The sequence below is a fragment of the Leptonotus elevatus genome, chromosome 1, assembly GCF_054856555.1.
Source record: "Leptonotus elevatus isolate MCC_2025b chromosome 1, RoL_Lele_1.0, whole genome shotgun sequence".
In the NCBI taxonomy this organism is placed as follows: Eukaryota; Metazoa; Chordata; class Actinopteri; order Syngnathiformes; family Syngnathidae; genus Leptonotus; species Leptonotus elevatus.
Window position 1 is genome coordinate 8,921,856 of NC_141239.1, and position 21,328 is coordinate 8,943,183.

The following is a 21,328-nucleotide window of genomic DNA, read 5'->3' on the forward strand; positions in this document are numbered from 1 at the left end:
TCACCAAAGCACTTCAATAGGCTTGACCTTCATCGCGGCACACAATCTGTGCTCACTGTGCAACCTGCTCGTAAATCAAACACCTGAAGTCCGTGCGGGCTCCATCCGGCTTAATGAGATGCACGCGGCGCGGTGGGGCCGATGGACCGATACGGGCCGTGGAGACAGATGGACGATTGGAGGGTTCGATCTGGGGCAGCCATGCGTCTCTGACAGCAGGCGGGCACGGCTGGAAATGGAGCGGGACGGTAATTGGGTTAGAAGGAGAAAGGAGCGGAAAGCAGCAAGTACCCACGTGCCGTTATGATACATGATATGATTGTTAGGGATTTCGTATAGCAAATCTTCTTTACTAATCTGTATGTGTATGATATTGGATTTGATAAGAACATAGCGTTGTTGGCTGTGAGCGTGCGCACGTCTGACAGAGAAAGGAGGAAAAGTGAGGAGGGCTGAAACATATTTTGAACAGGTTGACTTGACAGCCAGTATGTCGATAGAGGCTTCTGCAGGCAAGGCTGCTTTAGAGTGCCTTGTTGTTGACCCTGTTTGTGCGCATGTTAAACTGAGATTGACAGAAGAGTGAGAATGGTGGAGCTTTTTTTAAGGCATATTTTTAACAGGTTGACTTGACAGTCAGTATGTCGATAGAGACTTCTGCAGGCAAGGATGCTTTAGAGTGCCTCGTTGTTGACCCTGAGTGTGCGCATGTGATGCTGAGATTGGAAGAAGAATGAGAAGGGGGTAACTTTTTATTTTTTAAAGTCTGACTTGACAGCCATGGTGTGGACAGGGGCTTCAGGCTGGCGTGGCTGCTTTAGAGTGCCTCGTTGTTGACCCTGTTTGTGCGCATGTTAAACTGAGATTGACAGAAGAGTGAGAATGGTGGAGCTTTTTTAAGGCATATTTTTAACATGTTGACTTGACAGCCAGTATGTCGATAGAGACTTCTGCAGGCAAGGCTGCTTTAAAGTGCCTCGTTGTTGACCCTGAGTGTGCGCATGTGATGCTGAGATTGGCAGAAGATTGAGAAGGGGGTAACTTTTTATTTTTTAAAGTCTGACTTGACAGCCATGGTGTGGACAGGGGCTTCAGGCTGGCGTGGCTGCTTTAGAGTGCCTCGTTGTTGACCCTGTTTGTGCGCATGTTAAACTGAGATTGACAGAAGAGTGAGAATGGTGGAGCTTTTTTTAAGGCATATTTTTAACAGGTTGACTTGACAGTCAGTATGTCGATAGAGACTTCTGCAGGCAAGGATGCTTTAGAGTGCCTCGTTGTTGACCCTGAGTGTGCGCATGTTATGCTGAGATTGGAAGAAGAATGAGAAGGGGGTAACTTTTTATTTTTTAAAGTCTGACTTGACAGCCATGGTGTGGACAGGGGCTTCAGGCTGGCGTGGCTGCTTTAGAGTGCCTCGTTGTTGACCCTGTTTGTGCGCATGTTAAACTGAGATTGACAGAAGAGTGAGAATGGTGGAGCTTTTTTAAGGCATATTTTTAACATGTTGACTTGACAGCCAGTATGTCGATAGAGACTTCTGCAGGCAAGGCTGCTTTAAAGTGCCTCGTTGTTGACCCTGAGTGTGCGCATGTGATGCTGAGATTGGCAGAAGATTGAGAAGGGGGTAACTTTTTATTTTTTAAAGTCTGACTTGACAGCCATGGTGTGGACAGGGGCTTCAGGCTGGCGTGGCTGCTTTAGAGTGCCTCGTTGTTGACCCTGTTTGTGCGCATGTTAAACTGAGATTGACAGAAGAGTGAGAATGGTGGAGCTTTTTTTAAGGCATATTTTTAACAGGTTGACTTGACAGTCAGTATGTCGATAGAGACTTCTGCAGGCAAGGATGCTTTAGAGTGCCTCGTTGTTGACCCTGAGTGTGCGCATGTTATGCTGAGATTGGAAGAAGAATGAGAAGGGGGTAACTTTTTATTTTTTAAAGTCTGACTTGACAGCCATGGTGTGGACAGGGGCTTCAGGCTGGCGTGGCTGCTTTAGAGTGCCTCGTTGTTGACCCTGTGTGTGCGCATGTTAAACTGAGATTGACAGAAGAGTGAGAATGGTGGAGCTTTTTTAAGGCATATTTTTAACATGTTGACTTGACAGCCAGTATGTCGATAGAGACTTCTGCAGGCAAGGCTGCTTTAAAGTGCCTCGTTGTTGACCCTGAGTGTGCGCATGTGATGCTGAGATTGACAGAAGAGTGAGAATGGTGGAGCTTTTTTTAAGGCAGACTGGACAGCCAGTGCGTGGACTGGGGCTTCAGGCTGGTTCGGCAGCTTTAGAGTGCCTCGTCGTCACGGTGTGGAAAAGCTCCATTGTGACTTCTTTGAATATATTCCAACCACACGTGGTGTTAGGTGGATGTAGATATATAGGTGGCAAAAGTGTGATGTAGCCATAGAACAGGAAATAGAAGTGATTGCAATGTAATGGATCATTGAAGGTACAAAACGTCAACTTCATTTGTCTAGCTCTCAATCACAGTCTCAAAGGGCTTATTAACCCCAAATTGACAAATATGAGCAACATCTGATCTAAGCCCTGCAACCCATTAAGAAAACCTTGACCTTGACCGGACCAAACTTTGACGAGGTAAACAAGTTAACATTTAACACAATGGAGCTTCACAATGTTAACTAGGACAAAAATGAGAGTCCAATTCATAAGATGAAGCGCCGCAGGATGCCGCCTTCGGGGAAGTGGTTCTTCGTCAGGAGCTGGCCCCGGCGGTCGATACAGAATTCTCCATAGCAACGCCTCCGAGGAAGTGGCACACCTCAGATCTTGACCTGGTCAGTCGGTGCTGAATCCATCCTGCAACAGCATCACAATCAGTCATCATCACCTACACTGTAAAAGAAAAGAAAAGAAAAAACGGTAAATTTCCGGCAGCTGGGGCACCCAAAAATAGAGATAACAGAAAATTACCTTCTCGTAAAAATACAGTTTTTTTTTACATAAATAAATTATCGGGGGGGTTACGAGAAAGTAATTTTCTGTTATTTCACAGTATTTTTTTGCCACCCTTTCTGCTGGAAAATTACAGGGGTTTTTTTACGATTTTTTTTTTTTTTTTACAGTATATATCTCATTAGATGTCCTTTCAGAATAAATGTCAATACAATGAATGCTATCATCTATAGGACATTACAGAAATTTTAGTTATTTTCACTTTTTAAAAAATTGTCAATTCACAAAGAAATTATGGTAAAATTAAAAATGTTTACTGGTAATTTCTCAGTATATATATATATATATGTTTTTTTTAAGTTGAATTTAAAATTGTATTCCATTAAATAACTTTTTTTGTAAAAGAACAGAAATATTGTGTGTTTTTAGTTACAGTGATTTCATTGTATTTTACATTTTACATGTAAAATCAAAGTTTATTTTTGTAAATGAAATTATATTTGTTTAAATAAAAGGTAAGGGGGCAAGGGAGAGGAGAAGTGGCAATAAAACAGGCCTATTTGTGATTTAAGTCACTGCAAGAGTATAAAAATAAGTGGTAAGTCGAGATGTAAACATTTCTTCTTCTCCATAAGTCATTCCAGACGACTGCAACTCTAGAAACTACGGATTTCTTTTTGGCTCTCGGAGTCACCAAAAGAACGTGTTGTGAAGGTTTCACGACAGAATGTATCAGTGTACTACTAAGTCAGCAAGATCGGAAGCTTGGTTGCTAAGCCACATTATTTATGTGCATCTGCTTGTGGACATTTGCTTGTTGATTGGCTGCTTGGTTGCAGTATGCTGAGAATGGATCCCCCCCCCCCACTTTATTGACCCTTAGGTGCCAGAGACTGCCAGTCAATTCCCCATAATTCCTTCCTAGTGTTGAATACAACTGACCGTTAGTGTCATTTATATGATTTTAATGCACTCACTCATCCAGCCGCCGCAACTCCCATGATGACAATATTCAGCATTCACACTCATCATTGGCAAGTCAGTCAAATTGTTTATTCCGTATACGGATGCTGCAAATATCTGGCAAGCTCCACACATAAGCATTGATCTAAAACTCAAATGTCTTGCCGTTCCAATACTTTTGAAGAAGACTGTAAATTATTTCAATGCATAAATCATTGGCTTGTAGCTCTCAGTAAGATACACTGCAGTCGTGTAAGACGGCAAACTACAACACATGGATGCAGTTCTGCGTTTTGAGGAGATCCATGTGGATTATTGCCAAAAGTCAAAGATGACAAATAGGCATCATGTTGAGCAGCTCCTCTTCCTCTCCTCTCCTCTCGCCCTCCCCTGTCGCCTGCTTCGCCTGCCGTGCCTTGCCTTGCTTTGCTTCCTTTTGCCTTTGAGCTTGAGGCGCATCCATTGTGGCGAGCGCGGAGCTCTCTCTCTTTCTCTCTCTCTCTCTCCCTCTCTCTCTCTCTCTCCCTCTCTCTCTCTCTCTCTCTCTCTCTCTCTCTCTCGCTCTCTCCCTCTCTCTCTCTCTCTCTCTCTCTCTCTCTCTCTCTCTCTCTCTCTCCCTCTCCCTCTCTCTCTCTCTCTCTCTCTCTCTCTCTCTCTCTCTCTCTCTCTCTCTCTCTCTCTCTCTCTCTCCCTCCCTCTCTCTCTCTCTCTCTCCCTCCCTCTCTCTCTCTCTCTCTCCCTCTCCCTCTCTCTCTCTCTCTCTCTCTCTCTCTCTCTCTCTCTCTCTCTCTCTCTCTCCCTCCCTCTCTCTCTCTCTCTCTCCCTCTCCCTCTCTCTCGCTCTCTCCTCTCTCTCTCTCTCTCTCTCTCTCTCTCTCTCTCTCTCTCTCTCTCTCTCCCTCTCCCTCTCTCTCTCTCTCTCTCTCTCTCTCTCTCTCTCTCTCTCTCTCCCTCTCCCTCTCCCTCCCTCCTTTCCCCTTCCCTTTCTCTCCCTCCCTTGCAGCTCTGCCACCAAAGTGGTGCACATCGACGACGATGCCTCCTTTTGAGGATGCCCCCTTTTTCTAAGCAGGTAAGCCTGATTCGTATGCATCTCTATTAACGGCAACAACAAACAAAAAAATCTTATTTCAAAAGAACACCCTGTTGGATTGAAGTGTCTGCGCGGTATTTATGGAAGACCATAAAACGCACCGCGGTTCCGAGCGATGCAACCGAACTTTTTGGTTTTAATGTCTCTTGCGTGCATTTATTGTTTCGCGTGTGCGCGTGCATAGTTTTCTTTTCTTTTTTTTTGGGCCGCGTCCTGTGAGCCCAAATTCGGCCGCGTTTGGAGCCTCGTGTGTCGGTTCTGGACATTTTCAGCTACACGCACACACACGCGCGTGCGCACTCACACAGATATACAACACACACGCACACATACAGAGGGGAAACAGATGCGCTGTCATGTCAACAGAACATTACTCGTGCAACATTGCGCTAAAATAAAGCACCCCCCCCCCCAAACGACACACCCCCCGCCCCCCACCTCCCCTTCCTCCTCCTCGTCTTCATCATCTTCCAACATATAGACCCGAACCAAACCGAACAGCTTTGCAGACACACAAAATGGTCCACACCCACTCGCGATGCCCCTTCTATTAACCCCTCCCCTAAACCCACATACTTTTTGCCTATATGCAAAAAAATTAATAGAGTGCATGAATATATATTTGTGGAACCTAGAAAGAGCTTGCCCGTCCCCAGATTAATTACTTTGGTGTAATCGCCGAATAAAAATGATATCTCATAATTACAGCCCTACACGTGAGGATGAGACACTTCATTAGGTACGCCTGCACAATCTAATGAGATCGAATGTGAATAAATTGCCTTTACAAATTCGATTTTGATTGACACGTCATGGAAATGGAGCAGTTCAATTAGCAAACGTTCTGAAGCATTCAATTATCCGAGGGTAACATATACAGACTGAACAGCGGGGGTCCAAGGGTTGACCCTTGAGGGACCCCACATGGTCATTTGATCAGACCGAAACTTACAATCGTCACAAAATAACTCCTTTCTCCTGAGTTGGACTTGCACCATTTTAGGACGGTTGCATTTAATCCTAACCAACTTTCCAACCTGGTTAACAGTAGATTGTGATTAACTCTATCAAATGCTGCACTGAGATCCAATAAAACCAGCACCGACACCTTTCTTGCATCAGTGTTAATCTCAGACAGGGCTGGACTGGTCATGTGGCGTTCAAGGCAGATGCCTGGTGGGCCGGCCTCTTGAGGCCGATGCAGTGCTTTTTAAATATTATTTTCCAACATTTTACCACAACAGACTGGCCCACAATTTAGAACACACGTGTCAGAGTCTGGGCCTGAGTCCTGCATGTTTTCGAGGTTTCTCTACTCCAACAAACCTGATTCAATGATCAGGATTATTATCAGGCTCCTGCAGAGGTTGCCGATGATCTTAAATATGAATCAGCTGTGTTGAACGTGGGGCACCTCTAAAACATGCAGGCCCTCGAGGACCGGACTTTGATGCCACTGATTTAGAAGGACCACTCCATTATCCATTTCAAATATTAATAGCAAACTGAAACATCATCAGTAAACATCAGCTGGTCAAAACACCTAGGCTGATTTTTTTTTGTGCCAGTACGGCCTTGATCTTATATCATTTAGTACTTTATTAAGGGCGCGTTCTGTACTGTGATGAGGTCCAAAAATTGCATTTCCTGATTTTTGCAAGACTGAGCCGTGCTGAGCTTTCTGGCGTAGCGAGACCTTGAACACTCGCAGAATGGCATTTTGGTGTCAAAAAGTCAGTGTAAAGGTTACAGCTGCTCGGACCATGTCTAAATAGTGGCGCAGGTAGTCTAGCCTGGAATTGACACAATTATGTCGATGGGCAGAATCTGTGCAGCGAAAAAAAGTGTGAAGCAGCGTGATATTTCTGACTTAAAGGGATACTTGACTTATTTTGCCGTTTTCAGTAGTAAGAAGATAATAGTTTGTCGAATTGATGTGAAAAACTTCATTATTTTTAATGTGCAATTAATAATTTTAAAAACAAATTTTGCCACTTCCTGTTGACTTAATCATAGTTTGGTTTGCTAATGTCACATGACTAAACCCAAAAAAGAGGAGAGCCATGATTGGTCGTTACCTGTTCACACGTGATGTCATCGTAAGTTGACAGGACGTGGCAAAATGTATTTTTAAAGGTTGAATTGTACATGAAATATAATAAAGTTATCAAATGAATCTTAGACAAAATATGAACTTTTTACTGCTGAAAATGGGTAAATGAATCAAGCATCCCATTAAGCGCTTGGGAGAATATGCTCCTTCATGAATTTGATCAGAGTATCAATACATGGTCTAACACGCCTCTACGCAGATGTATGCCACACATTGCGACATATTTGCATCTGGAATGAAAATGAGGACTTATTATTATTATTATTTTATTATTATTATGCTTATCCATATTCGAGCATGTTGACAGATTTTTTAAGACTCTATCCTCTCTCTCTCTTAACCCAATCGGTTCAAGGCAAATGGCTGCCACAAAGTGAATTCCAGGTCTTTTGGTGGCTAACTTCCTTAGCGGGAGTGTTTCTCCCTTGCGTCCACAGTTCTCGCTTATGCGGGGTTCAGTCTGTCTGAGGAGCGTGCTTGTCGACCCGCTCCATATGTAAAAAGCCTCAAGATATGAATACATTTGAATATGTTCATGTGAGGCGGCGCAGTGGATGACTGGTTAGCACGTCCGCCTCCCGGTGCTGAGGGCGTAAGATCAAGTCCGGGCTTCGGCCTTCCTGGGTGGAGTTTGTATGTTCTCCCCGTGCCTGCGTGGGTTTTCTCCGGGTACTGCGGTTTCCTCCCATATTCCAAAGACATGCAAGGCAGGTTAATTGAACACTCTAATTTGTCCCTAGGTGTGAATGGCTATTCGTCTCTGTGTGCCCTGCGATTGGCTGGCAACCAGTTCAGGGTGTGCCCCGCCTACTGCCCGAAGAGAGCTGGGATAGGCTCCAGTACCCCTGTGACCCTTGCAAGGAATAAGCGGTTAAGAAGATGGATGTTCATGTGATGCACTACTAGGCTACTACAGTTGACAATAAAATGCATCATTATGGCTTAATTTATAGTCAGTGCATGTGAAAAGTATTCATTTTTTCCCCCTGAAAATTCCACACACAACAACTCACTGTTGCAATTTATTCATTTGCCAAGTTATTAAAAAAAAAAAAAAACTAAGAAATTATATGTACATATTCTGTAAGTATTTACAGTATATGGAGGAATTTTTTTTTCACCATTTAATCCAATATTGGACAAAATTAAACCGCTGTTAAGACTTCCTACTATGGAAATCCAAATCATTTATCGTTGCTATTTAACTCATTCTCTGCCGGCCCAGCAAAAATAGATCTTATGACGTCAAAAGCCGTCAATGGCAGTGAACGATTTAACAATAGAGTGGCTCAACATTTTATTTCTGAGCATGTGCAGTTGTGCCTGCTGAGGATGTCAGGATGTTGCGAAGCCTCTTGTGAGCGCACTGTACCTAATGAAGTGTCCACTCGCGTGTGTATGGCTGTCACGTCAAAGCACGTTGGTGCTGAGATTGATTCGCTCAGAGAGCAGGAAGGACTGTGGGTGGGAGGGCGTAGGTGGCCTCAAAACTCCCGCTGGCCTCCTGTCTGGACACATCACATCCTCCCGCCGCCGCAGAGGCTCAGCTCGGCGATGTCGTAGATAAACATACAGATAGACGATGAGCAGCAACCAGGCAGCCAGCACTCCTTGTTCCCGCTTTGCGCCGTGGAGATCCAGTAGCATCAGATTGGCTTTTTGATGACTAATATAGCTGAAGTGGTGCGTTTTTCCGCCTGTAGGTCAAACCGGACTGGAGCGACTCGCCCACTGGAGCTAAAAATAATCGGTTGCGGCTCTATTTTTGCAAGATGTACGCTTTTAAAATCCTCCCTGAGCACATACTTGTTGACTTTGTGTCAATGGTTGTGGGAAAAAAGAGCCAAATGTCTGTCCTTCTTCCAGTAGTGTTGGTCGAAGCAATACTGAATCAATATACCAGGATTCCAAATATCGGACTATATAATGACTAGGGGTGGTAATTGCCTAGTACCTGGCGATTCGATTCGTATCACGATTCATAGGTCACGATTCGATTCGATATCGATTAATCCCGATGCAAATCTATAAATTGATTATTTGCGATTTATTTATTTACTCAAATTTAGAAAACACTAATCAGTAAACTTGTACATGGACACTGTAAGATTTGTATGAAAATGTATCTATTTATCTGAAAATTCAGGCTTATAACTGAGCCACTGCTTTTAACAAACATGTTCATGTTCATGTTTGAACAGTACTGAAACAAAATATTAAGGCTTAATGTTCTATCAATATAACATTCTTCCATGCTTAATGTGTGAATCCTAACCCTAAGTAAGACGTTTTGTTGAATATTTCCATAAAAAATGTATGTTTAAAAATTGATTCGGCCGCATATTGAATCGATTCGAGAATTACGCGCTGTAATATTGCGATATATTGTCGAATCGATTTTTTCTAACAACCCTAATAATGACAAAGATAATCATGAGGAATGGGAGCGCTGTGTAATCTTCAACTTACATGTTTTTAAGTATCAATATCGTATCAGTATCGCAATACCACCCTCTGTTTTACGGTATCGGTACAGACAATTCTGGTGTCTCCTATTGCTATGCTCCAATTTATTTTATGTACTCAATCTGGCTGTGTTTATACTAGTGGGTTTCATAAAATATGTTTTTGTAAATAAATGTTTCGGGTTGACTTCCCCTTTAAAAACCACTAGTCGATGAGATTTATAAATAAATAAAAAGTCCCTTGTTGCCAGGGAAAATTCATAGTGAACAATAAAGGCATTTTTTCCAACAACAGAGGCAGTTGACAAGTATATGTACTTATACTTAAATATACTTGCCTTATCTTGTACTGAAAAGTATACAGAAAAGTGCTTAATGTTAAGCTTAAAGTATAATGGTTACTTCTGTATACAGAAAAATCTAACACTAAGTACATTAATAACTAAGACTTAAAATTATGTGAAAGCATAAATTATATTTCCGTGTCTCAAGTATAAACCTGTATACTAAAGTGTTGACTAGAAGTACAGTACTTGACCAGCTCAGTGACCATTGGTAGAGGGCCCGCCCTGAGACTGGGAGGTCATGGGTTCGAATCCTGGCCAGGTCATACCAAAGACCTTTTTTTTTTTTTTATATATATACGGGATTTCCAAACGTGGCATTGCTGCTGCTCACCGCTCCCTCAGGGGGATTGCTTAAATGCAGAGAACAAATTTCATCCCACTTAGGCATGTGTGACAATTGGTGGTACTTTTAACTTTATACACTGTAACCTGTAAACTAAGATGTGGACTAAAAGTATACAACTGGAATGCAAGAAGTATATTGACTAAGTATGCTTATAGTATACTTTTAAAAACGTAATTTGTTCCAATTTAGTATGAACAACAAGTATTAAATTGATATATTTCTGCTACAGTACAAGTAGTTCAGAATATAGTTTAGAGTACACTTTATGTACTTATAGTTACACTCGAGTATACTTTATGAAGTATACATCAGATATACTACTTTTTGCTAAAGGTGAGGTGACCCGGCATTACTACAATGTACTGTCTGATGTGCATTTCTCAATAGTGCCGTGTAGATCGATACGGAATCAATACGTCAATACCAGACTACTCGCATCAATTCCCAGAACTGCAATGAAAACAAATTAAATAAATCACTTTCTAGTGGATTGAGTCATCACTGACACATTGGAAGGTAAAAATAAAGAAAAAAAGAACAGCTGTAAGAATCAAGATTGGTTCATATGTAATCAATTTACAAATGGCGCTTCGTAGTAAATGCTTTGTCAGCCGATGACGAAATTTGCATAATTATGCAAATGATGACCAGTCAGTTGTTTAAATGCCAAACCAGGGGCTGAATAGGCAAACCATGATCACAATTTATGCACTACTCTGTATTATTTAATCAAAAGTCACTAACAATATATTTTTAAAAAATTAATTTTTTAAATATATATTTTTTAAATCACATTTCAATGCAGTGCGTGGGAACAGATTGCAATTTAATATATAAAAAAAGGAAGCAGCCCTCTGTATTAAATATAAAATACAAATTGTAAATCTCTTTGTCACAATAGCAGTGGTTCCCTCTGAACATCTGGTGGTGGAACCCCAGTTGCTAATCCATCCATCCGCTGTGATAAATCAGGATTACGCGCATAATCTCTGGTTTACAGCAAGCGTCTGCCATCTGCTCGGCGCGGACCCTCATCTTCTGCCTCTTGCTCCGCCCCTCCAGGTTGAGTGACAAGCCCGCTCCCCGAGCACCGCCATGATCGCCACGGGCGGCCTGCTGCGCATGAACCGGCGCCAGGACTCCCTGCGCTCCAAGAACCGCGCCGAGAACAAGAAGAAGCGGAAATCCAAGAAGAAGAAGAAGAATGACGTGGTGGTGGTGAAGGGCAAGCTCAACCTGTGCTCGCCCGCTGGCATGGTAGCGGGCGTCGGGCTGGTGGTCCTCATGGTGGGCATCTCCATGGCGGTGCTCGGGTACTGGCCCAGCCACAGTCAGCAGCAATACCAGGAGCGCCGCCGGACGGGGGTACACCACGGGGCGATGAGTTACTCCCAAATCCCCAATGCGTCCGCCAACGTGGGCCGAGATCCCTTCAACCTCCTGAACCAGAGCCACTCCAACGGCAGCGATTTGATTCCGACCCCGGCCAACTGCGGCTTCCTGTGCGACTTCCTGGACAACTACCTGTACTCCGACAATCTCAAAGTCTTCGGACCTCTGGTGATGGGCATCGGGATTTTCCTCTTCATCTGCGCCAACGCCGTCCTTCACGAGAACCGCGACAAGAAAACCAAAATTATCAACCTGAGGGACATCTACTCCACGGTTATAGACTTGCACAGCGTCCGCTCCAAGGAGTACTCACCTCTCAACGGTTTGGTAAACTACACCCAGTCCAAGAGCGCAGAGGGTCCATCGGGGAGTCACCCGGCGGGCCGCAGTTCCTGGCCCTCGTCTGCCGCGTTGGGTAGTGATGAGGTGTTCCGCCGTCCGTCGCGGAGCTGGTCCAAAGACGTCCAGACCTTCACGGACACAGTGTACAGCATCTACAAGGACTACAACAACGGCGGCGAGAAGGCCCCCCAGCCCCGCCAGTGGGACCCCACCTCCATTGTCACCTCCTCGGTAAACGCCTTCACACTCCCGGTCATCAAGCTCAACAACTGCGAGGCGGAGGAAGACGTGGTCATCGAGGCGGAGAACGACCACGAGGAAGCGCAGGAAGAAAAGACGAGTCCCCCGCCCGAGGACGTCCCCACCGCTGAGCCGCCCAAGTTGTTCCCGCCATCCCCGGTCGTCAGGGCGATGGGCTCGCGCCTGTCCCTCAACGCGCTCTCGGACCCGCCGAGGTCAGCGCGCCGCTGCAGCCTGTCGGTGACCGTGTGCCACCAGGGCGAACGGGGCAGGCGCTTCAGCTGCCCCCGCCTGGAGCGCTCCAACAGTAAGGGCTACATCAAACTCAGCGACCTCGGGGGCGAGTCCTTCGACACGCCGGACACTTCTTTAGGGGGGGGCGAGCAGGAAGTAGCAGCGACGGACACGGCACCGGCCGTGCAGGAGGACGCTCAGGGAGACGAGGGACAGGTGACACCCAGCACTTCTGCGGAATCCTAAAGGAAATCCTGAGGAACTTTTAGAAGCCCCTTTCACACTGTCAACCAATAAAACAGCATTTGGCTTTCAGACAGCGGGATATTGCCGTACCCACAGCTCACACATTCAGAAATGCATTCGACACAAAAGGAGCAAATCCAGTGGGTCTCGGGTATTGATCCTTACACACATGTGACGTTTCATCTCTGATACAAAAAAATTCTAAGCCCTTAAAAACTGTCATAAGCCTCTTTCAAACTGTCCAACTGTCGATCCGACAAATTCACAGGTTGACCTCAACCCACCTACAAAAGGCTTAGATCGACTGCGTGAAAGGGGCTTGGAATGCAAAGGAGCCGTTTCAGTTGTCTGTTATTCCTTTTTGCATAGCTGTCATTCCACCTTTGATACCACAAATCTTAAGCCCTTAGAAAACCCTTGAGAAGCCCCTTTCACACAGCCAGGGCTACGCCAAACTCAGTGACTTTGGTCGAGTTTGACACGCCAGGAAGTAGCAGCGATAGACGTGGCAGAAAGGGCAAAGAATGCAAAAGTACAGTACAATAGTGAATTTGTAATAAAGCTGGAGAGGTCAACACAAAAAAAATTCTTGACAATAATATTTTTTATGGCCCACAATAGTCTAAATCTGGTATTCTGGTTAATATTGTGTTAGTGGAATATGAGTTAAGCAGCAAAATCCAGCAGTATCAGATAGCAGCCATTTTGCCTCATACTGTCAAGTGAAAATGGCATCTCAGCTGATCAGGTCTCTGGTAACAACCAATCACAGCTCAGCTTCAGAAAACAGGTGAGCTGTGATTGGTCGTTGCCTGAGCCCTGAGCAACCATGATGTCATCTTCAGTCGACAGCAAGTGGCAAAATGGCCGCCCCCTGAGATGGATAAAAACGGCTGGATTTTGCTGCATAACACAAACGTAATATTAATCAGAATGTCATGTTTAAACCAGTGAGGTCACATATAACATATTATTGTGAAGAAATGTTTAAGTTTGACATCCCTTTCACACAAAAATTATTTTGTGGACCCTTAGGGCGGCATTAGGCCCCCGATACTAGCTTAGAATCCAACTAATTTGCAGTTTGACATTAACATACCTACATTTCGTATCGGTACCCAACATTCCGCCTCTGATAATACATCAAAAGCCGTCAAATTTGTGGCTCTACCTCACGCCGCAGATTTTCTCGCTAACATACACAAAGGAAAGTGAGCTGAGAAAACAGCTAAGATGGGCAGTGTGCAAGGGGCTTTTGACACAAAGGGTGGTCCCAGTTTTCCAATAATCCCTGAGATCTTGTCTGAAGCGAGCAAATTCGCAGGTAGACGTCCCACATCTGTACCTTCACGCAGGACAGCGAGAAAATGCCTGCATAGATAGCCAGTGTGAAAGGGGCTTTGTCTTTACTCGATCTCATCCTGAAGACGCAAAGGGCAAGGAGCCTCCTTTTCCGCACACGCCACAACCCAACCGTTCAGATGTGAGTTTTCTATTTTTTCAATGTAGCAAGAGCAATACTAAAGATTGTTGAACGGACTTGTAAACAAAAAGCAGACTTGGATTCTAGCTTTTCTTTTGGCATAAAAGTTGAAGTGGAGAAAAGCTGTAGCTGTAAAAAGCGCAGACGTGACTGGAAAACTGAAGCACCTGTAGCATCAAACTTTTAAAGTCTACACTTGTCAAGATGAAACTCAGGTAGACGTTTGATTTGGGAGCCGGCGTGGACCTCCATGAGGGGGCGACGTCTTCCCTGCACACTTCACTACACGGTGGACTAACTTTTGAACTACAACCCCGAAAAACCCCACCCCCACTCTTTGGCCCCGCTTCCCCCAACACTTTAGGCGTCCTTTTGTGCACAAGCGAATGCGAAGTAGATTGTTTGCGCCAAATAGTTTCACTTGCATCATGGAAAATCATTAAATGATAACAAAACAAGTTTGAGAGTCTCAATTTTTTGTTTTTATTTATCAGTTACACAAATAGGTGGCCACAAACAGTGGCATGAGTTAGCTGTTAGCGAAACATGATAGTTAGCCAAATGTCAACATTGGAACCCCCCCCCCCCCCCCACACACACACACACACACACACTTCCCCTAAAATTTTGTTTTACTGTTTCACAGGACAAGTGGGATGATTAGTCTGCTTCTTATCAAGTGGCTCCACGCTACTGTGTCATTTTAGGCAAATGGGAAGGTGTCATTTAATCATGACTGACGAGCCCACCTGGAGGTTTGCGGTTTTTAAGATGTTTGTTTTTCAACAATTATTTAGGGAAAAAAAAATAAAAAATTAAATCCTATGTACAATGCATTTTAATGTAGTCACTATTTAAGTAGTTACAGATAGATAGATAGATAGATAGATAGATAGATAGATAGATAGATAGATAGATAGATAGATAGATAGATAGATAGATAGATAGATAGATAGATAGATAGATAGATAGATAGATAGATAGATAGATAGATAGATAGATAGATAGATACGAGGTGAATTGGATATAAATTGTGATATAACGTAGAACCAGAAAGGGGTGTAATTTCCCATTTCTATGTTATTTGAAGCCTGACAAAAGTTACAGCTGCTTACTTTTTTTTTTTTGCCTCCTTCTTCAAGTCGCCTCTAGATGGCAGTAGCATTGTGAGAGGTTTTGATAGGTGGGGGCGCAGTGCCTGTTTTGGAGCCGTGCGGGGGCGGGGGGGGGGGGGTCGAGATTAGGAAGGGGGCGGGGTTAAGGCCGGCTTGGTTCCTTCTGGCTGTAAAGTGAATGCAGCTGACTTTACAGGTGCCTGCTCCTTTCTTCTGCCAGGAGTCTCCAACACAGCCTGGGAGCGTTTTGGGAAGAGTCAGGTACAAAATATATCTTGGAATTGTCTGTTTATTAAGGGATTGTGCACATAAATAGCAGGGGTGTTATTTTAGGCTGTTTTTATACCTCCCCTACTGGGAGCATGAATACCCAATGTGATTCTGATTTTATTTTTAATGTGCTTCTGTTGCTGGGCTTTTTCCTGCATAATGTGACCGACGACACACACTCCCCCCCTCTCGCTGGCCCACCCTTCCTGCCCTCCTGGAATGTGAAATGGTGAGTCCTCATTCATTCACAGGAGCAAAATAGACTCAAGTGTATAGGCACGTGTCACGCCAACTGTCAACAAGTGGATATAAATATATATAAAGAAACTGAAAATGTCCGAAATGTCTAGCGTTGGGTTCCAGCACAAGGAGGTAACATGCGGCCTTGTAAACCATATACAATTTGATAAGGCCACAATTGTAAAAATGCATACAACATTACAGGAAGTGTAATTAAATTACTTTAAAATAAAAAAACACACACACACATATGCAGTGTATATGTATATAAATTAATGTATATAAATATATATTTTTTAAACAAAACTTTTTACCATTACTTATATAAGTTGTTTTTATTTAGAAATGTGCAACAATAATTTTTATTTATTCAAAATGAATCAACTTTTGAATGTAAAAAAATCATTAACATTTTCTTTTTAAATATACAAAACACAAATTTTTGCAGAAGAAATATGCATAGTGTTCCATTGGTCGGCCTGAAAAAAAGATAAAAGGCAGGGATTTTTATTTCTTTCAAATGTAAAAAAAAATGGATACGACTTCTCCTTTTAACTATTTTTTTAACTTTTGTTTTTAACTAATTAAAAAAATTAAAGGAACAAAACTATTTTGAGGATAAAACATATAGGGGGTCATTGACCCATTTCAAAAGTTTTTAAATCAAGTTGTTTTTTTCTTTGTTTTTTACAAACTAAATATAAAATAGAGAGCTAGAATATAAAACTTTCTATAATCTTTTTTTTTTAAATGACAATGAAACATGCAACAGGTCATATTCATCATGAGCATTTGTTGCAGAAACAACCAATGGCTTCATTGTCCTTTGCAGTGTCTAATGTTTTTTTTTTTTTTTTTTTTAATACTACAGTGACTGTAGTGAGTGTTGAGCAGGGACACGCACACATGCACGCACACACACACACACACACACTTTGATCAGATGTTTCCTGCGGAAATGGGATGTTTGCTCAGCGTGTGCATTTTAGCTCACTTCCATAGAAACAGTGAATGAATCAAGTGCAAACGTTACTGACTGACAACATATTCTTTTTATTGCTGGCTCATGTGTCCGCGGACACGTGGACCTTCTGCTGCTTTATGAGTGGATGTGAATGATGAAGGTGAATGTACAGGGCCAGAGAGATAAAAGTGGGGCAAAGTCCGTGAGAGTTAATAAAGTGGCGCCCGGAGTACTTGTGCTTTGTCAAGCTTGTTCCTCTTGCAAGGGTTCCATAATGGATCATTTGATTTATCTCACAGTGATTGGCTTGCAAAATATCATTTGGGAGGAGTTTAAGAATTCAGAGTTGGGGTTTCAACTTTCAAATCAGGGTTAGGGTTTAAAATTGGGGTTTCAAGTCAGGTTTGTGGTTTCAAACAGAGTTTGGGGTTTAAAATAGTGTCAAGTCAGTGTTAGCGTTTAAAATTAGGATTTCAAGCAATGGTAATGGTTTGAATTGAGGATTAGGGTTTCAAGATGGTTAAGGTTTCAAATTATGATTTAAAGCCAGGGTTACGGTTTCAAAGAAGAATTTCAAAGAAGGGTTTCAAGTCAGGGTTAGTGATTCAAATTAGGGTTTCAAGCAAAGGATGGGGTTAGAATTTAGGTTAAGAATTTCAAATTGGGGTTTCAAGCCAGGGTTCAGGTTTCAAATTAAGATTTTAAGCCTGGGTTCCAGCTTCAAAGAAGGTTTAGGGTTTCAATGTAGGGTTTCTTGTTAGGGTTTAAATTGATGGTTGGGTTTTCAAATGAGGTTTTCAAGCCAGGGTTAAGGTTTCAAATTCAGATTTCAAGCCAGAGTTAGAGTTTCAAGCAAGTGTTAGGATTTCAAAGTAGGGTTTCAAGGAATGACTTGGATTTCACATTAGTGTTTCAAGTCAGTGGTCAATGGTTTCAAAGCATGTTTAGGGTTTGAAAAAGTAGGGTTTCTAATCTGTTAGGATTTCAAATTAAGAGTTTTAAGCCACAGTTATGGTTTTAAACAAGGAATATGGTTTCAAAATAAGGTTTCAAGTCAGGATTAGACATTCAAACAAGGTTTAGGTTTCAAAAAGTAGGGTTTCAAGTGGGTTAGCATTTTAAATGAGGGTTTCAAGCAATATTAGAGTTTCAACTGGGGTTTCAATCAAGGACCAGTGTCTGAATCTAGGGTTAGGGTATCAAAGTGGTTTTGAATCAGGGTTGCCATCTATTAGTGAACACTGTTATTACAACTTAAAACTGCTCCACTAGGGTAAACATTTTTATTTTCAAAAAGAAATCGAAGGCCACTTTGAGTGTGGGCACGGGCTGCCAGTTGCCCATCCCTCCTGTGGGGTTTCAAATCAGGGTTCGAGGTTGAAATTGAGGTTCCAAGTCAGTGTTAGGGTTTCATTTAAGGATTTCAGATTAGGATTTTAAAACGAGTTTAGGATTTCAAATCAGGATTAGGGGTTCACATTTTTTTAAATTAGGGTTTCAAGCCTTGGGCTCGGGTTTCAAGTGAGAGTTAGGGGTTCAAGTTGGGTTTTTAAATGAGGGTTTCAAGCCTAGGTTAGGATTTCACATCAGGGTTAAGTTTTCAAACTCTCATACAGGTGTAAAAATAAATTGAGCACAGTTCACGTTTGAACAAGTAAGAAATAAAACAAAGAAAGTGGATTTAAGTTGTTGTCCCCCTCCCAAGGAGCCCACTGGGACACAAGGAAGCTTGTAATTATGGGGATTGAGAGCAGGGAATTCCCAGGTTCCCTTTTAGGCCTGCACTGCGGCATTTTGTAGCGTTTCTACCGCCGGGTGTTTACAAACTTTTACTTTGCCACGATGTTGTTAGTATTGAAGACGATCGGCCTATCTCTCACCGCGAGGAATGCCGATCAATACCGCTGTCACGTCAGGTCACAATCAATAAGTCTGCTATTGTGCTGGAGAAGAAGGAAAAGGAGGAGGAGCAATGCACCACACAAAATGGAGGATATTGAATGGATACTTCAAAACAAATGAAGGCGCAAATCCCTACATATGTGAAAATACATTTTTAGATAGATACATAAAAATGATGGAAATCTATGGAAAAAGAGATCAAATAAAAAGGTTAACCAAAGTTAAAGTTGTTGAAAAAAGGTTTTAGAACTATTTCCTGTTGCCCTAAGCAATATAAGTAAAAAATTAATGTATAGGGTAAATTAACTGGCGAAATAGTAAGTCATTAAGTCAAAATATTAGAAATAGCTTTAATGACGTGATCGACAGTTTGTCATCCTGACCTTATCACTGGCTTGCCGTTTTGGAAATGAGAATAGGAAGCAGACCAAAGTCAATCATATGTGCGCGATGCCTTCGGGGCCCGTGGGAGATAACGCTTATGACTCAATCCTGCCTAGTGGTGAGATAAGCCGTTTGTGAGAGGTGTTATCTCACCACCTGCGTAGGTCTGATCACTTTGCGCCGATATTTAAGGGTTGGCCACTTACGGACCTTGACAATGCGAGTAGTGTATTTATAGCGGAAATGAGGATTAGCCTTGGATTGGGTTATCTCACGAAAACACGCGTCTTGAAGACTCAAACTTTTCTTTGATGTATGTCAAAAATGTGGGGCTTTTTCAATGAAGACTAGTGTCTCTGAATGTTTATGAAAAACTAGTTGGGTTCGCTGAAGACTAAAATATCTTTAATGTTTACAAAAAAACGTCTTTGGTCATTGTGAAACTTGTAATTATTTTGGATGTTTATGAAAAACTATGCTAGGTTCTCTAATTATTATTATTATTATTATTTTACCACAAAAAAAAGTATGTTAAGTTACATGTTGCTGAAGGTTAAGGTCTTCGAAGGTTCATAATTGTCTGCATAAACTATGCTTGAAGACAATGTTGTTTTTGATGTTGACAAAGTATGCTAGGTCCATCATGTAATACTCAAAAAGTGTCTTTGATAATCACAAACACGTGTTGTGCTTTTTAAAGATTCAAACCCATCTTTTATGTTCACAAAAACAGTGCTCTAAATTGTCTTTGATATTTATGTGAAATTTAGTTTAATTGAAGTTTGAATTGTCTTTGATGCTAATTTAAAAAAAAAAATTACAGTAAGAATGATTATTTGGATGTTTCTTTAAAAAGAGTTATGAGGTGCGACGGATTGTTCAAAGAAGGTTGAAATGGGGTACAATTAGTTATTTGGTACAAAGTTGTCCATGTCGGGATGTGATCGGTTGTCTGAACTCTGGAGCGACGTTGGCAATGTTGGGAGTGTGATTGGTTTTGTGGTGGCGATTTCAATAGCGATACGATTAATTGGTGCAATTGGTGCAAAGCTGTCATTGGTCAAGATATTTTGATGTGATAACTTTTTCCTCCAATATCATTCATATTTATGTGTGCTTCTTGGTGGCTTGTCTCCCACACAACTGTAACCTTGGATGATGGTCAAGTCATTCCAAGGACTGCAAGGGTTTTTCAGCACCACCCTCTCCTACAAAAGTGCTTCCTTGACATTGACAATCATTACAGTGTCACTTTCCAAAGGTTGCTGCTTGTGATAAGACACGCTTTCCTCGTGCTCGTGCTCACTGTGTGTTCACAATGTTGTTCCCCAAAACAGGGTGATGCTGCAGGACCTTTGGCCCAGTTAGTCGCATCCAAATCAGCTTTTAATGTTGCCATTTGTGTGCTCGCGGACCGAGCTGCTGAATGGAGTCGGACAGCAGGGGGCGGTAGCCTTGACTAATTGGAGGCGGAATACAAACAAGCAGGCTGCGAGCCAACTTGTTTGGAGTTCAAGCTGCAGCCTCCAAGCTCAATGGCACTCTGACTACATGCTACAGTGTGAAACAAAGCAAGGAGGAAGATGACCTTGGATGTTACAAATAAATATATAAATACTGTAGTTGTGGACGGGGGGATGTGATCTGTCGTTTGGCACAAAGTTGATGATTTGTTCCAGTGGATGTTTGATATGGATGATTTCAATCGTGCAAAGTTTTTATCATAGCGGATGCATTTGGTTGTAGGTCATCTGTGACATTTTGGACAGTGATATGTAACCGGTTATTCAGTGCGATGCACACATAGAGGTGCGATCGGTTGTTCGGCACAAAAATGTTGCCGTAAAAAAAGACTGGTTCGGGGTTAAAGTAGGTCAAGGTTGGCTGCTGAACAGGAGCGCAGGAACAGGAGCGGGGAAGTGTGTGTATGCAGCATAAAAAAAGTGAAGACTTAAGCAGCCACATAAGCTAAGCAGAGTCCACCACATCACATGTCCTGTGTCGTCGTGCTGAGCCAGCGTGTGTGACGAGGCATTGATCTGCACACGTACACACTTCCCCTTCTAAGAAGTCCAGAGCACATTAACACAGCTGACACATGTACTTTATTGCAAGTGTGCTCTTATCATTTGCATTTTCAAGAATTTCGTCATTGCGTGTGCGTGAAGTTTGATGACTCGCGTTTTTGGTTTGAAATGACCATTTCGATGGCATTTGGCAATTTCGAAGAGTCTTTCAAAGATGATCTTGTCTTTTTCCTAAATGTGTGGACAGATGTTT

At 42.6% G+C, this 21,328-nt stretch overlaps 2 protein-coding genes across 3 annotated transcripts in view; both read left to right on the forward strand.

Moving 5' to 3' along the window:
• The first annotated feature begins 4,777 nt into the window (after positions 1–4,777).
• On the forward strand, positions 4,778–14,631 carry LOC147180602 (transmembrane protein 200C-like). Of its 2 annotated transcripts, none has more exons than XM_086095271.1 (2): positions 4,778–4,944; positions 11,299–14,631. In XM_086095271.1, the coding sequence occupies exon 2, from the start codon at positions 11,332–11,334 to the stop codon at positions 12,688–12,690; it is 1,359 nt and encodes a 452-aa protein (XP_085951397.1). In that variant the 5' UTR covers positions 4,778–4,944; positions 11,299–11,331; the 3' UTR covers positions 12,691–14,631. The 2 variants fall into 2 exon arrangements, with proteins under 2 accessions (XP_085951397.1, XP_085951403.1); XM_086095277.1 differs by lacking the exon at positions 4,778–4,944 and adding an exon at positions 7,820–7,969.
• A 792-nt stretch (positions 14,632–15,423) lies between these two features.
• LOC147180603 (band 4.1-like protein 3) overlaps positions 15,424–21,328 on the forward strand; it is a 52,235-nt gene continuing 46,330 nt past the window's right edge. Inside the window, exon 1 of the mRNA XM_086073056.1 lies at positions 15,424–15,549. The gene's annotated coding sequence lies outside the window, so the exon portion shown is untranslated. The remainder of the gene's footprint in view (positions 15,550–21,328) is intronic.

What these genes read in the sequence shown, in the direction of transcription:
- LOC147180602 (XM_086095271.1), top strand. Translation starts at nt 11,332, where the DNA reads ATGATCGCCACGGGCGGCCTGCTGCGCATGAACCGGCGCCAGGACTCC.